Source organism: Trachemys scripta, chromosome 16 (genome assembly GCF_013100865.1).
Source record: "Trachemys scripta elegans isolate TJP31775 chromosome 16, CAS_Tse_1.0, whole genome shotgun sequence".
In the NCBI taxonomy this organism is placed as follows: domain Eukaryota; kingdom Metazoa; phylum Chordata; order Testudines; family Emydidae; genus Trachemys; species Trachemys scripta.
Genome location: NC_048313.1, coordinates 310128 through 326574, shown reverse-complemented (window position 1 = coordinate 326574; position 16447 = coordinate 310128). Strand labels below are relative to the sequence as shown.

Genomic DNA, 16447 nt, shown 5'->3' with positions numbered 1-16447 from the left:
CTGCCCGGAATCTCTGCAGCCGGCTCCACTTCCTTCTCTGGTGGAGCTGGCGCTTTGGGTCTGAATGGGGCTCCCCACAATTGGCAGTTGAGGGAGGGGGGAGCCTGACCCGATAGGGACCCTAGGCCTGACTGCCTCCCCCTCTCAGCAGAGAGATCCTGGGGGCAGCATGGACACCAGCACTGAGGTGGGCAGGGGACAGGGCAACCCCCGCCCCCCAGAGAGAGGAAAGCATAAAGGGGGCAATCGGCTTGGAGCTCTGACTGTGAAGGGAGACCATCCTCTACTAGTCGCTCCTCTCCCCTCCCTGCAGCACAGGCCCCCTAGCGCTGCTCTGGGGCATTGGAGTGAGAGGAAGGTGCCCCCTGCTGGCCGCCTGCCCCACTCCCTGCAGCTCCCTGTAATAAGAGGGGCCTAGGAGGCCTGCCCCAGTTGTCGGCTTAGCTCTGGGAAAGTGGAGGAAAGCGTGTGAAAGGTCACACACCGCTGCTGGGGAAGGGTCCCAAGGGAACCCGCCGCTGGCTGAGTTCAGACAATCTGGTCTCCAGCTGTAACTCAAGGCCGATGTTGTGCTCATGCCTGGTGAACGAGGTGTGAGGATTGCATGGATGCTACGGCCGCCCCTTCGTAACCTGAGATCCAGGAGGGGGATGTGACCAGGTGACAGACAAAGGCCGGAGGAGGAGCAACGGGCAGGGCAGGGGCCAGGCAGCTGGAAGCGAGTCAGTGTCTGCTGGCTTGGGGCACAGGAGGAGGGCCAGAGCCCTGGCTCTGGGCTCCCTTCCCTCCAAGATGGGCTTGGCTGAAAGTCACTGATTTCTGTGCTAACCAGTTCCATTCTACGCTGTGTTCCTGTCGACTCATAAACCTTCTGTTTTACCGGCTGGCTGAGAGTCACGTCTGACTGCGGAGTTGGGGTGCAGGGCCCTCTGGCTTCCCCAGGAGCCCCGCCTGTGCGGACTCGCTGTGGGAAGTGCACGGTGTGGAAGGGGAGGCTGAATGCTCCGAGGTCAGACCCAGGAAGGTCGAAGCTGGGTAAGCTTCTTGCCCTGGTGTGACATTATGAGTGTAATTTAATATCTCATTGAAAGGTGACAGGGCCAGAAAGAGTTAATTAACTCAGACTGACCTGACCCATGGGTGAACTTTAGAAACTGGTTAGGAAGGTATGTAAATAAAGAGAGCTTTGAAATGCAAGTCTGCATTGTTAGAGATAGAAGGGTAGATGTTTGCTCAGGTCTTGTGATGTAAGCAAACAAGTCTTGTCTATAGCTTTGATTCAAAGATTAAAAAAAGGAGTATCAGTATTTAGGGAGACACTTGAGGGAAATAGTATTATTGTCTCTATGTCTCTTTGAAGGTTGTGCTAACCTGTATCTGAACTGTTTAATGGATAAATTATCCTGTGCTAATTACCATGATGTTTAGGAGAAGGAAAGTTAAGCCTATTGTTTGCTCAGGCCAAAAGGCAGCTGGAAATGTATAAAAACCCTGGGACATGATCCTACTTCATCTCAGATCTGCTTTGGGTTTCAAGAGGGGGAAAGGATTGAGCCATAAGGATTGAGATCCCCAGTCACTGGAGTCACCCTGAATATGGACATTGGACTATAACCTATGGACTATTTCCAAAAGGACTGTTGGCAACTACAAGCTCATCTTTACTGTGTATCTGAACCTCAAGAATTGAATTCAAGTCTGTCTGTATAGTGATCTTTTAACCAACTCCTTCTCTTTTCTTTTTTAATAAATTTTGGCTTAGTTAAGAAGGATTGGCTATAAGCGTGTATTTTGGGTAGGATCTAAGTTATAATCGGACCTGGGATTGTGGCTGATCCTTTGGGGTTGGAAGAACCTTTTCTTTTATATGATGAGATAAGATTTTCAGTAATCATCATCATATCTGACAGGTGTGTCTGGATGGAGGCCTGAGGCTGGGCACTTTAAGAGAACTGCGTTGTTTGGACTTCTGAGTAACCAGTGAGGTACTATAGAAGCTGGTTTGGTAAATCTAAGTATTGGAATATCCACCAGTGTTTGGGGTTTATCTGCCTCATTCTGTTTGCAGTTCACCCTGATTGAGCTCAGCTGGGTACCCCGGCAGCATCGTCACACCTGGCAACAGTCTGCTCAGAGAGAGGAGGCTCCCCCAGAGTCCTGACTGGCTTTGTAGGGAGTAGTTCCAGAGCATCGCCCGGTGACTCCATGACACCAGGGCAGTCTGGGACCAGAACCAACAACCAAAAATGGGAGATGGGGGAGAGGGGCAGCACCTGGGCCTCGTCGGTGAGCAGAGAACCAAGGGGCTGGGCACTTCCACCCATCATCCACTTGCAGGCACCTTAGAAGACAACTTTGGGGGAGGGATCCAGGTAGGAGATGGGTTGATCAGAAGGAGATCGCTGCCCCAGCCTGGCTGTCCCCCAGCTCCTGGGACCCCGAGACCCACTTGGACACACTTGGCCTGTTGTTGTTCTGAGCTTGAGAGAGACGTCCTGACAGACCAGGCCCGGGCAAGGGACCCACCAACAGCACCAGCTCCACCAGCCCCGACACGGGAGGTGAGTTGGGATCCTGCTGACACCTCCCCCCTCCCTTGTCATGGGTCCTGTCCCTGCCTGCCGTGTTATGTGTCTCTCTCCTGGCTTTCCCCTGCTGCCTTGGGTCAGTGAGTGTCTGGCTGGGACAGCCCGAGCTGCATCTTCTGGTGTGTGGATTTCTCCTCATGCAGCTCCCAGGCAGCCTGCCTGGCTTGCCAGCCCCCTCCTGCCCACTGTTCCCGGGGCCTTTGCGCTCAGGGGAGCTGGTGTTACTGCCCAGGAGTAACGAGGTTTTGAGCAGGTGGTGACCTGCTGGGGTCGCCGGCTGCTTCCCAAGCTCTGTCACGGAGGACGCGCCATGAACCGATCTCCCTGGCGTAGAGCTGCCCAGCCCAGGGCAGAGATGCTGGAGCCCCTGTTGCCAGGTTGCTGGCATGGTCAGGCTGTTAGGGTGTCTGCCATGTGGTGCAGAGCCACCCCCTGCTCGGCCCTTGCAGCCCCAGCACACACCCTGAGAGGGGCCCTCTGCTTCCAAACCAGGCCATGCAGAACCTAGGCATCTCCCACCCAGCAGGGTGAGCTCTTCCCCTGGGAAGGGCAGCAGGGGCAGGGAGCTCCCCTCCCCCACGTGACAGGTGCTGCCCCACCCAGCTGCAGGGCGGGGCTCCAGTTCATTTAGCCTTGGGAGCTATGCCCCAGTGGGGCTTCTGCATGTCTTTGTCCCTGGGCAGAGCCTGGGGTGGGAGTGGGAGGGGGGTGCAGTGCCCAGGGGATTGGGGGAAGAGCCTGGGGTTGGGTGGGGGGTTGCAGTGCTCAGGGGATGGGGTGCAGAGCCCAGAGGATTGGTGGAAGAGCCCAGGGGTTGGTGGGGCAGGTGGGTTGCAGAACTCATGGGATGGGAGGCAAAAGTACAGGGGTTGATGGGGGTGGGGCACAGAGCCCAGGGGATGAGGTGGGGCGTAGAGCCCAGGGGATGGGGCACAGCATAGGCACTGACTCCGTGGGTGCTCCGTGCTGGAGCACCCAAGGGGAAAAATTAGTGGGTGCTCTACACCCACTGGCAGCCAAGCTCCCCTCACCCTCCGCCCCACCTCCTCCCCTGAGCGCGCTGCATCCCTCCCAGCGCTTCCCAACGGGATGCTGCCAAACAGCTGGCGGCATTAGCATGCTCCGGGAGGAGGGGGAACACGGTGTGCCCAGGGGAGGAGGTGGGGAAGAGGTGGGGCCAGGGCGGGGATTTGGGGAAGGAGTTAGAATAGGGGCAGGAAGGGGGAGGAGTTGGGGCGGGGACAGTGTTGGAATGGGGGCAGGACAGGGGTGTGAAGAGGCGGGGCCTTATGGACGGGGTGGAGTGGGGCGGGGCTGGGGGCAGAGGAAGGGGGTCAAGCACCCAGGAGAAAGAGGGGAAGTCTGCGCCTATGGGGCATAGAGCCCAGGGGATGGGGTGGGGCGCAGAGCCCAGGGGGTGAGGCACAGAGCCCAGGGAGTGGGGTGGGGCAGGGAGGGGGAGGGCGGGAAGGGAGCAAGCTGTGAGAAGAGGCAGGGGAGTGGGAGCTTGGCTGCCCTACTGCAGCAGGAGCCTCAGTGCCACGAGCACCAAGCTTCTTCCCCCCGCAGGAGAGAGTGGGGGGCAGAGAAGAGTGGGCCTGGTCGGGGCACCCCTGGAGTGTGGGCCCGACTCCATGGAGCCAGTGGCTCCATGGTAAATCCGCTACTGTCCAGGACACATGGTCACAGCCCAGAGATGCTGGGAGAAGTTACACTGGCCCAGTGCCGGCAGGGAAACCAGCCAGTCGTGAGGGAACAGGGACAACTGCTGAGAGTAGGGGGCTGGGAGCCAGGACTCCTGGGTTCTATCCCCAGCCCTGGGAGGGACTGACACTGAGGAGTGGGGCGTGTGTGCTGTCATGCAGACTGTTGCCACCTACTGGCCGAAGCCGGGACTCCCAAAGCCTGCAGGAGCTCGCTGTCTCTGGGCCAGTTCTGGAGGCAGCACCTTCCTTCCATAGGCATTGCTGTGCCTGGCCACTCCGGACCCCTCTGCCCACAGCTCTCGGGAACTGGGCTGCTCCCAGTGTGCCAAGCTGTGAACTGGCTGGGGTGAGGCCTGTGCTGGGTGAGGCCTGGGCTCACCTGTGCAGCGCTGAGCGCTTGGCAGACGCAGGCAGACACGGGGCAGTCGGTCATCCAGTGGATTCAGCTCTTTATTCGCATCTGCTCAGCTTGGGATGGCGTGTGGCACACAGGGCTCTCCCCCTCCCAGCTCCTGCCTGTCCATGCAGCACGGACACCATCCGGGAGAGACAGTCGTGTGTCCTGGCCCCCGAAGGGGGGGTGCAGCCCCACCCTGGCAGTGGCGAGGTTTATCAGAGACGACTCCCTTGGCCGCAGTTGGAGCAACGGCCAGGAGACCCATGCTCCGAGTGGGGCCTGCCAGGGCGAGCTGCCCCACTGCTAGTGAGACGTGAGCCCCAGTCCGTGCCAGCTTTGTGCTGCAGCCCACAGCGTGTGGCGCCCAGTGGGAGGGGAATGCCCTGGGCGCCTGCGTTCATCCCTGAAATGGGAATCCCCCCAGGCACTCACCAAGCCATGCCCCTACACAGCCGACAGCCATCCCCGGGCTGGGCGGGCAGGGCTGGGGAGCCTGGCAGCAGAGAGGAAGGGCCAGGCAGCAGGGGGGATACACTGAAAGCTCGGGGACGGGGGGAATCAATGGGAGGCCATGGAGGAGCTGTGGCCGGCTCAGTTGTCCTGTGGGAATAAGAGAGCACAGGTGGTTAGGGAGCACTGCCCATGGCCTCGGGCGAGGGCTGCAGGGAGTGCCAGGCACCTCACCCAACTGTGTCTTCTGCCAGCCCCAGCCTCACCCCTTCAGTGACACAGCCAGTGCCTACAGCCACTGCCTGCCTGGACCCAGGAGTCCTGGCTCCCAGCCCCCCTGCTAGTCCCCTGGACCCCACTCCCCTCCCAGAGCTGGGATAGAGCCCAGGAGTCCTAGTTCCCAGCCCCCCTGCTCTAGCCCCCTGGACCCCACTCCCCTCCCAGAGCTGGGATAGAACCCAGAAGTTGTGGGGCTCCCTGTATCTCCCTCTCCCTGGGTGTGACAATGCACCTGGCAGATCACGCTGATGTCCTTCTGGTGGGTGCAGTTGTGGTAGCCCCAGAAGTGGTGGGCACAGTTCTGTAGGGTCTCCTCGGTGCCTTTGCAGCGGATGTTGTCCAGCCAGATTTTCCCCGTACCCTGGCGAAAGCGGGGCCAATCCTGCAGCTTTGGGGCCAGTGGCTTGGCTTGGCCACAGCGCAGCTCCCGGCAGACCACTTGGGCGTTGGTGTCCGACCAGTCGCTGTCACACACGGTGCCCCACAGCCCATCATACCGCACCTCTAGCCGCCCGGAGCACTTGCCTGGGCCATCCGCCAGCCGCAGTGCGAAGGGCTCTGCGAGGAGGGGGCGGGGGGGGTCAGGTGCGTTGGTGCTCCAATGCATGCTGAGAAGGCATGGCCTGGCTGGTGGAGGGGACTTGCCAGGCACTGACCCCCACATGGCAGGGGCGCCAGTGCTATGCTGTCTGTGCCCTGTGTGCCCAACGAGGAGGGGCAGCTGTTGCCACGGCACACGCTGCCTGACCTGGGCCTCTGGCAGGGGGTGAGAGCCTGGTGCCAGCGCTGCTTTCTCACCTTGGCACATGACTCCGGTGTCCCGTGGTGGGGGCAGGGCCGCCCCTCCCAGGCTTGGACTCGGCAGCGAGTAAGCTGAGGATGTTTCAGTAGCGGATGGTGCGTGTGGATGCTGACCCTGCCGCATGAGGGCATTTTCCCTTCATAACCCTGCCCTTTGGCGTGTGACAGGGAACAGAGCCCAGACCCTGCTTGTCCCACCCTCCGGGCCTGTCAGGTCCCCGCCCTGCTCCCCGGGCAGACTGTGCAGTGCTCACCCAGCAAGGCCGCTCAGTGGAGAACTGAGCACCGCACCCTGGGACCCCAGGCATCCTCCCATCCCTCCCTTAGGGCTAGGGCACTCCAGGCCGGCTCACCTTTGCAACGGGCTCCAGCATCCTTATCATGCTGGCAGAGGTCCCCTGGATCCGTGTTCGGGCAGCTCCCCAGCACGGCCTCTGTCCCCTGGCACTGAACGTTCCTCATCAGGACAGGGTCTGACTTGACGCCCGGGCGGAACCCTTTACCACTCAGCGCTTCCATGGCCGGCCCACAGCCCAACTGCCTGCACACCACGGCCACGTCGCTGATGTCCCAGCCGTCGTCACACACGGTGCCCCAGCGCCCGTCCAGACGCACCTCCACCCGCCCGGCACAGCGGTGGGGGCCATCTACCAGCCTCACGTCTGGCAAAGCAAATGCAGCTGCTGAGACGCCTGCTCCAGGGCTGTGCGGGGAGACCCCAGGAATGGCTCAGCATCAGTGCCCCCGCTTTACTGAAGGGAAACTGAGGCACAGAGACAGGAAGTTACCTACCCCAGGTGAAACAGTGAGCCTTGTGCAGCATAGGGAATAGAACCTGCCCGCCCCCCACACCCTGGCCAGAGACAGGGACAGAACCTGGCCCCCACCCCCGGCCCCCTTTCCCTGCTCTAACCATAGGACATTGGGACAAAGACAAGGGTGGATCTGGACTCCTGGCTCCCCATCCTGTCCCTTATCCATAAGCTCGTTCTCCTCCCCATTACCCCTCGCTCCCATATCCACTCAGCAGCACATGCATTAAACACCCAGAGCTTCCGCTGGCCATGTCGTCACATCATCACTGCCCTCAGGCAGCTCCCTTGCTCTCATTGCATGCTGGGACCTGCACTCAGGCAGCCACCTTGCTCCCGTTGCATTCTGGGATCTGTGCTTGGCCAGCCTCTCCGCTCCTATTGCATGCTGGGACCTAACTTCAGGCAGGTTCCTTAACACCGTTGCACTCTGGGACCTGTGCTTGGGCAGCTGATTCTCCAAAGGGTGGCTGTGGTCACCTCTGCTCAGGCCCCAGCTGTGATGCCAGGGAGGTTGGGATCCTGGCCTGGGCTCTGGCAAAGGGCAGCCCCCTGGGCACCAGAAATACATACCTGAGGAGGCACCTGGGGAGAGACAAGGAAACTGTCAGTAGCAGAGAGGGTCCCGTGCACCCCAAAGCCTCCTGGTCCCAAGGCACCTGCAGGAAAGTGGCGCCGGGCGGGGCAGAGTCCAGAGCTGTTAGAGCCAGACACAGCAGTGACATGTGCTGGGACCCAGGGGAATGGGGGAGCCGCAGGAGGCCCAGGCTGGCTGCCCATCCGCTGCTCTTCCCTTCTCCTCTCCCTGGTACACAGACCAGCCCCCTGAGGGCACTGTCTGGCCCCACCAGCACACAGACTGAGGCCCTCTCCCTGTGGAGGGACTCGGCAGGGCAGGGCTCAGCCACATCCCCTGGTGGTGGGGGAAACAGGCGAGTTCATTGTACCCCCACCAGGGAGCAAGGGGACATGACAGGGAGCAGAGCCCAGGCCCTGCTTGTCCCACCCTCCAGACCTGTCAGGTCCCCTCCCCGCTCCCCGGGCAGACTGTGCAGTGCTCACCCAGCAAGGCCGCTCAGTCAGAACTGAGCACCCCACTCTGGGACCCCAGACATCCTCCCATCCCTCCCTTAAGGCCAGGGCTTCCCAGGCCGGCTCACCTTGGCAACGGGCCCCTGCGTCCTCATCATGCTGGCAGAGGTCCCCTGGATCCATGTACTGGCAGCTCCCCAGCGCCGCCTCTGTCCCCTGGCACTGCACGTCCATCATCAGGACAGGCTCCGACTTGGGGCCTGGGCCGAACACTTTACCACTCAGCGCTTCCATGGCTGGCCCACAGCCCAACTGCCTGCACACCACGGCCACGTCGCTCAGGCCCCAGCCGTCGTCACACACGGTGCCCCAGAGCCCGTCCAGACGCACCTCCACCCGCCCGGCACAGCGGTGGGGGCCACCTACCAGCCTCACGTCTGGCAAAGCAAACCCAGCAGCTGGGAGGCCTGTTCCGGGGCTGTGCGGGGGGATCCCAGTGGCTGCAAGGACAGAAGGCCCAGTTCAGCGCGAGGCATTGCCAGCGAGTGCAGAACAGGGCAGAATGGGCTTTCCCACGACTCTAACCCTGGGCCCTTCTCCCGCACCTCCCTCCCGCCACATGCTGCACAGACAGGTCACTGAGCCCCAGGAAATGGCGCAGCATCAGTGCCCCTGCTTTACCGAGGGGAAACTGAGACACAGAGACAGGAAGTGACTTACCCCAGGTTAAACAATGAGCCTTGTGCAGAGCAGGGAATAGAACCCGCCCCATCTCCCCTACCCTCCTCTCCCCTCCCAGGCCAGAGACAGGGACAGAACCTGGCCCCCTCCCCCTGCTCCTGGTCCCCTTTCCCTGCTATAACCATCAGACATCGGGACCAAGACAAGGGTGGATCCGGATTCCTGGCTCCCCATCCTGTCTCTTATCCATAAGCTCGTTCTCCTCCCCATTACCCCTCGCTCCCATATCCACTCAGCAGTATGTGGATTAAAGCACCCAGAGCTTCCCGTTGGCCACGTGATCACTAGGGAAAGATGGATGGTCTCCCCTCGAGATCGTCCGCCTGCCTGCAGAGCACACAGCTCCTGGGGACAGGGTAGTGCCCTGCTGTGGGGCCAGGACTGGCAGCTGGAGGGGAGAGACCCTGGCTCCCTTGAGCAAGGCAGGCGTGCCCCTACCTGCCCCCTCTCATTTGCATGCAGGGCACTCTGCCCCCAGGTGGGCTGGTTAGACTGTGCAGCTCCCTTCCTACCTCATTTGCATACACACTGGGAGGGCCATCGTGTGCCCTGTGCTGCCCGGCCTGGACAGTCTTCATGTGCCATGTTCACAGCACATGGTCTGCGCGCTGTGTGAGGGCAGGGATGCAATGGGGGCCTGGGTCAGTGTGACAACAAGGGGGTACCCCATGGAGAGAGAGGCCACCCTGACCTGGAGGACAGGGGCTAGATTGAGTGTGAACACACAAAGGACTAGCAACTTTTTTGATAAGAGTTGTAGGGGAAGTAAGGGATGTGGTGGGAGAAGTGGGAAATAGCTGGGGTTTCTGCTCCCTTTGATCTAACACAATATGGCTGGCAGATCCCAGTGTTGAGTGAAACTATAGCACAGGGTGAAACCAGAGCTGGAGGGAGAAAAAGGTGATGCCACGTTCCCAGGGGAACATGCTCCATTGCAATGAGTCACAGCTCACAGAGGGGCAGCTCCTAGTGCCTTGCTCCTGTTTGTGCTTGCACCCGGGCAGCTGCCTTGTTCCCATTGCATGCTGGGATCTGCGCTCAGTCAGTCTCCTCGCTCCTGTTGCATTCTGTGACCTAACCTGCCTTAACACCGTTGCACTCTGGGACCTGTGCTCGGGCAGCTGACTCTCCAAAGGGTGGCCGTGGTCACCTCTGCTCAGGCCCCAGCCATCATGCCAAGGGGGTTGGGATCCAGGCCTGGGCTCTGGCAAAGGGCGGCCCCCTGGGGGCCAGACATACATAGGGTTACCATTCGTCCGGATTCCCCCGGACATGTCCGGCTTTTTCAGGTTAAAAATAGCATCCGGGGGGAATTTGTCAATGTCCGGATTTCCCCTCCTCCCCCCCCCGCCCCATGCAGAGCGTGCGCGCGGCTTACAGAGCAGCCAGTGCTCCAAAAGCCAGAGCCAGAGCCCTTCTGAAACTTGACACCCCCCCTCCTCTCCGTCCCTGCACTCACAGATCGCCGGCCGTTCGTCTGGAGCTCCGACCCTGCTGCCCTCCCCCGCTGTCGAGCAGCACAGTAAGGGGGCCGGGGACCAGAGAAGCGGCAGGGAGGTTCTGGGGGGGGGGGTAATCAAGAGACAGGGAGCAGGGGGGAGGGTTGGATGGGTCAGGGAGTTCGGTGGGGGCTGTCTGGGGGTTGGGGGTGTAAGGTTTTGGGCAGTCAGGGTACAGGTGGGGGGGGTCTCAGGAGGGGGCAGTTAGGGGACAAGGCACAGGGAGGCTTAGGTAGGGGGTGGGGTTCTGGAGGGCAGTTAGGAGCAGGGGTCCCAGGAGGGGGCAGTCAGGGGACAGGGAGCAGAGGGGTTTAGATGGGTCAGGAGTTCTGGGGGGGGCTGTCAGGGGGTGGGGGTGTGGATAAGGGTTGGGGCAGTCAGGGGACAGGTAGGGGGGTAGGGTCCTAGGGGGCCAGTTAGGATGTGGGGAAGGTCTCAGGAGGAGGCAGTCAGGGGACAAGAGGCAGGGAGGCTTAGGGAGGGGGTGGAGTCCTGGGGGGCAGTCAGGGGACAAGGAGTGGGGGGGAGGGTTGGGGGTTCTGAGGGGGCAGGAAGTGGGAGGGAGTGGAAGGGGCAGGGGCGGGGCTAGGACAGGGGCGGGGCTAGGGCGGGGGCTCCTCCCGTCCTCTTTTTTGATTGTTGAAATATGGTAACCCTAGACATACATACCTGAGGAGGAGGAGGAGACTCTCATGTCGGCAGCTGGAGAGAGACAAGGGGGAAACTGTGAGGAGCAGAGAGGGTCCCGTGCACCCCAAAGCTTCCCGGTCCCAAGGCACCTGCAGGAAAGGTGGCGCCGGGCGGGGCAAAGTCCAGAGCTGTTAGAGCCAGACACAGCAGTGACATGTGCTGGGATCCAGGGGAACGGGGGAGCCGCAGGAGGCCCAGGCCGGCTGCCCATCGGCTGCTCTGCCCTGCTCCTCTCCCTGGTGCACAGACCAGCCCCCTCAGGGCACTGCCTGGCCCCACCAGCACACAGACTGAGGCCCTCTCCCTGTGGGGGGACTCAGCAGGGCAGGGCTCAGCCACATCCCCTGTTGAGGGGGGAAACAGGCGAGTTCATTGTACCCCCACCAGGGAGCAAGGGGACATGACAGGGAGCAGAGCCCAGGCCCTGCTTGTCCCACCCTCCAGACCTGTCAGGTCCCCTCCCCGCTCCCCGGGCAGACTGTGCAGTGCTCACCCAGCAAGGCTGCTCAGTCAGAACTGAGCACCCCACTCTGGGACCCCAGGCATCCTCCCATCCCTCCCTTAGGACCAGGGCTCCCCAGGCCGGCTCACCTTTGCAACGGGCCCCTGCGTCCTCATCATGCTGGCAGAAGTCCCCTGGATCCATGTACGGGCAGCTCCCCAGCGCCGCCTCTGTCCCCTGGCACTGCACGTCCATCATCAGGACAGGGTCTGACTCGTTGCCCGGGCCGAACACTTTACGACTCAGTGCTTCCATGGCCGGCCCACAGCCCAGCTGCCTGCACACCACGGCCACGTCGCCCAGGTCCCAGCCGTCATCACACACGGTGCCCCAGCGCCCGTCCAGACGCACCTCCACCCGCCCGGCGCAGCGGTGGGGGCCACCGACCAGCCTCACGTCTGGCAAAGCAAACACAGCTGCTGGGAGGCCTGCTCCAGGGCTGCGTTGGGAGACCCCTGGGGGTGCAGGGACTGAAGGCCCAGCTCAGCGCGAGGCATTGCCAGCGAGTGCAGAACAGGACAGAATGGGCTTTCCTGTGACACTAACCCTGGGCCCTTCTCCCACACCTCCCTCCTGCCACATGCTGCACAGACAGGTCACTGAGCCCCAGGAAATGGCACAGCATCAGCGCCCCTGCTTTACCGAGGGGAAACTGAGGCACGGAAACAGGAAGTGACTTATCCCACGTCACACAGTGAGCCTTGTGCAGAGCAGGGAATAGAACCTGCCCCCCCCTCCCCACTCCCTGGCCAGAGACAGGGACAGAACCTGGCCCCCGCCCCCTGCTCCTGGCCCCCTTTCCCTGCTCTAACCATCAGACATCGGGACCAAGACAAGCGTGTATCCGGATTCCTGGCTCCCCATCCTGTCTCTTATCCATAAGCTAATTCTCCTCCCCATTACCCCTCGCTCCCATTTCCACTCAGCAGTATGTGCATGTAACCTGGGATGCAGGGGCTTACACACCCAGAGGGGCCCTCAACAAATCAGAACAAGAGGCACAGCCGCAGATCCATGGCTCCCCCGGGGCGAGCAGCTCTGTCCTGCCGCGATCCGGTGCCAAGCGCTGCTCTCACCCCACCCAGCCCGGGAAGCCCCTTTTAAGGCTGGCCCAGGACTGCCAGGTCAGCATGGGAGGAACCGGAGTGAGGGGCCGGCCCATGGACTGGTCACAATATCGTTTCCTGGTACCACGGCACCGGGCTCAGCACGTGTCCCAGGGCTGGGGGAGGAGGGCAGGGGAGTGACACTGCGGTCAATAGTGTTACGTGCAAATGAACCCGCTGATGTGGCAATGGATGGCCAGTGCTGCAGGGAGCAGGGCAGGAGCTCAGTGGGGGGCACTCTCCCTGTACAGGCAGTGCTGGCCCGGCTCTGGGAGGGGAGTGGGGTGTAGTGGTTAGAGCATGGGGGGCTGAGAGCTGGGACTCCTGGGTTCTATCTCTGGCTCTGGGAGTGGAGTGAGTGGCATCTGCTGGCTAGAGCAGGGGGGCTGGGAGCAGGGACTTCAGAGGCACCTCCCCACTCTGTGACTGTCCTGAGTCCCATGGCGCTGGCCCAACTTTCTGACTGCTTCCCCTTCTGACTGCCCGGAATCTCTGCAGCCGGCTCCACTTCCTTCTCTGGCGGAGCTGGCGCTTTGGGTCTGAGGGGGCTCCCCCCACATGGCAGCTGAGGGAGGGGGGAGCCTGACCCGATAGGAGCTTGCAGGCACCTTAGAAGACAACTTTGGGAGAGGGATCCAGGTGGGAGATGGGTTGATCAGAAGGAGGTCGCTCCCCCAGCCTGGCTGTCCCCCAGCTCCTGGGACCCTGAGACCCCTGGGACACACTTGGCCTGTCGTTGGCCTGAGCTTGAGAGAGACGTCCTGACAGAGCAGGCCTGGGCGAGGGACCCACCAACAGCACCAGCTCCACCGGCCACCCGCGGGAGGTGAGCCAGGTTCCTGCTGACACCCACCTCCCTCGTCACAGGTCCTGTCCCTGCCTGCTGTGTTGTGTCTCTCTCCTGACCTTCCCCTGCGGCCTTGGGTCAGTGAGTGTCTGGCTGGGCCAGCCCAGGCTGCATCTTCTGGTGAGTGGATCTCTCCTCATGCAGCTCCCAGATGCCCTGCCTGGCTCGCCAGCCCCTTCCTGCCGGCAGTTCCTGGAGCCTTTGCGCTCAGGGGAGCTGGTGTTAATGCCCAGGAGTAATGAGGTTTTGAGCAGGTGGTGACCTGCTGGGGTCGCCGGCTGCTTCCCAAGCTCTGTCACGGAGGACGTGCCATGAACCGAACTCCCCGGCGTAGAGCTACCCAGCCCAGGGCAGAGATGCTGGAGCCCCTGCTGGCCAGGTTGCTGGCATTGTCAGGCCTTTAGGGTGTCTGCCATGTGGTGCAGAGCCACCCCCTGCTCGGCCCTTGCAGCTCCAGCACACACCCTGAGAGGGGCCCACTACTTCCAAACCAGGCCATGCAGAACCTAGGCATCTCCCACCCGGCAGGGTGAGCTCTTCCCCTGGGAAGGGCAGCAGGGGCAGGGAGCTCCCCTCGCCCACGTGAGAGGTGCTGCCCCACCCAGCTGCAGGGCGGGGCTCCAGTTCATTTAGCCCTGGGGGCTGCATCCCGCTGGGGCTTCTGCATGCCTTTGTCCCTGGCCAGAGCCCAGGTGCAGGTGAGTGTGTGTGCGCAGAGCTCAGGGGATGGGGTGCGGTGCCCAGGGGATCGGGGGAAGTGTGCAGGGGATGGGGGGAAGAGCCCAGAGATTGTTGGGGGGGGTGCAGAACTCAGGTGATGGGGGGCAAAAACACAGGGGTTAGGGGGGCTGGGGCACAGAGCCCAGGGGATGGTGTGGGATGCAGAGCCCAGGGGATGGGGTACAGAGTCCAGAGGGTGGGGTGCAGAGCCCAGGGGGTGGGGCACAGAGCCCAGGGGATGGGGTGGGGTGTAGAGACCAGGGGATGGGGCACAGAGCTCAGGGGATGGGGTGGGAGGAGCCAGGGCAGTGGTTCACCCTTCATATTGCAGCCCATCACCCAAAGCCTCATCCGGCCCCGGGGGAAGGGAGGTGATGAAGTGGGAATTTTCTGTGTTATTTTTACGACTCCTGTGTGTGCCTCAGGTTCCCTCTGTGGTTTGTATCACTACCCAGCGGGGGCACAGGGGTGAACGCTGCTCTTGGAGCCGAGCAGAAGCGAGGCCCCGCGCTGGCTGGGTATCGTGACTGGGTCGCTAAAGAACCGAAACCGACCCAAATCAGCAGAGGGTCCAGAGAGCCAAGGGAAGCCCCAGCGCTGATCACGGGACACTCGTGTCTCCCTGGCCTGCTGTGAAGTCAGTAGCAGGGGCGGCAGGTTTGTATAATTTTTGGTGGTGCCCAGAACAAGTCTAAGTCCAGGTCCCCCATTCCCCCCCCCGCCCCCACGCACACACACCTGCCTTGTAAGCCAATATACAGTAACTCCTCACTTGAAGTCGTCCCGGTTAACGTTGTTTTGTTGTTACGTTGCTGATCAATTCGAGCAGTGGGCTCTCAAACTTTTTTTTCCGCAGACCACTTGAAAATTGCGGAGGGTCTTGGCAGACCACTTACTGATCTTTCCAAATGTTGTATGTACTGTTAGCTAACTATTGTAAAGCACTTTGGATAAAAGCGCTATATAAAAAACCCCTAAATAATAATTAACTTTTTTCGTTCTACACATAAAAGCACACAACTCATATTTTAATATCAGTAGTCTTAACCTTTCTAATGCAATGGATGTGCCCTCCCTCCCCTGCCGCAGTAGCCCCCAACTGGGACTGGGAAGAAAGGGGTTCTCTCCCTCTCCCCCACAGCAGCAACCCCTGAGCTCTGGCTGGAAAGCAGAGGGGTCTCTCCCCTGCCACAGCAGCCACAGAGCTGAAGCTGGGAAAGACGGAGGGGGGTCTCCACCCGGCAGCCGCAGCCCTGAGCCTCTTTCTCTGGCCGCTGTAGCCCTGCACTTCCCAAATTCCCCCCACCCGCTCTTCTCACACCACGGCCCCTCCTACCTACTCCCTGTTCCCCCCAAGGCCACCACCTCACCTTACATGTGCATCTTCTCCAGGGTCCAGGCACCTAATTAGAGGAGCCACGCCTGTGCGGCTCCACTAATTAGGTGGATGGCCCTTCATTCTCTCATGCGCGGCCGCCCAGGAATGCACCTTAGAGGGACCTATCCGCAGACCACCTGAATGGAGCTCGCAGACCAGTGATGGTCCGTGGACCACAGTTTGAGAACCTCTGAATTAGAGAACATGATTTTTTAAGGTTGCCTAGTGCTCCCTTATAGTGTTGTTTGGCTGCCGCTTGCTTTGTCCACTGCTTGCGGGAAGAGCTAGCGGGTGGGGGCTTGGAACTAGGGTGGGCTGACAGCCCCTCTAAGTTCCCTGTGTGGCTGCCGCCTGGCAGACTGTAATTTGCTGGGCAGTTCAGGTGTCCCTCCCACCCACTGCCCTGTGCTGTTCCTGTCCCCTGCCTTGGAGCTGCTCCGGGAGCCTCCTGCTTACTATGCAGGTAGGGTGACCAGATGTCCTAATTTTATAGGGACAGTCCTGATTTTTGGGTCTTTTTCATATGTAGGCTCCTATTACCCCCCACCCCCTGTCCTGATTTTTCACACTTGCTGTCTGGTCACTCTATGTGCGGGGGGGGAGGGGGAAGAGGGGTGCTGTTGTCAGGGTGTCCCCCTCCCCCGTTCCTGCCCCACATCTTCACGGGGGGAACGACACGACAGGACTCAGAATGGAGGGAGCTTGCTGGCAGCAGCTACTATCTCAAAGTCTCTCTCTCACACACAGGGTGTGTGTCTCTGTCTCTCTCTCCCATGCTGTCTCCCCCCTGCCCTCCCTCCATTCGTGCTGCCTTCTAAGTGAGGCTGCATTAACAACAATGGGTTAACCCTTGAGGGCTCAGCCGAGTGCTAGTTCAGCATTTAGCAGTAAGGCATTCC

At 61.0% G+C, this 16447-nt stretch overlaps 1 protein-coding gene across 13 annotated transcripts in view; it reads right to left on the bottom strand.

Annotated features, from left to right (window-relative positions):
- LOC117888795 (deleted in malignant brain tumors 1 protein-like) overlaps positions 1-16447 on the bottom strand; it is a 160835-nt gene that overhangs the window by 8221 nt on the left and 136167 nt on the right. For 9 of the 13 annotated variants that reach the window (XM_034792523.1, XM_034792527.1, XM_034792525.1 and 6 more), the window contains 6 exons: positions 11587-11895; positions 10975-11007; positions 8194-8565; positions 7607-7618; positions 6575-6883; positions 5653-5978 (listed from right to left, as the gene is read on the bottom strand). The exons of 1 other annotated variant lie outside the window; for it this stretch is intronic. In XM_034792523.1, the coding sequence (XP_034648414.1) occupies positions 5653-5978; positions 6575-6883; positions 7607-7618; positions 8194-8565; positions 10975-11007; positions 11587-11895 (1361 nt within the window). Of the gene's footprint in view, positions 1-4821; positions 5292-5652; positions 5979-6574; positions 6985-7606; positions 7619-8193; positions 8566-10974; positions 11008-11586; positions 11896-16447 lie in introns of those variants that run through there. 3 more of the 13 variants (XM_034792524.1, XM_034792536.1, XM_034792535.1) reach the window with 3 other exon arrangements.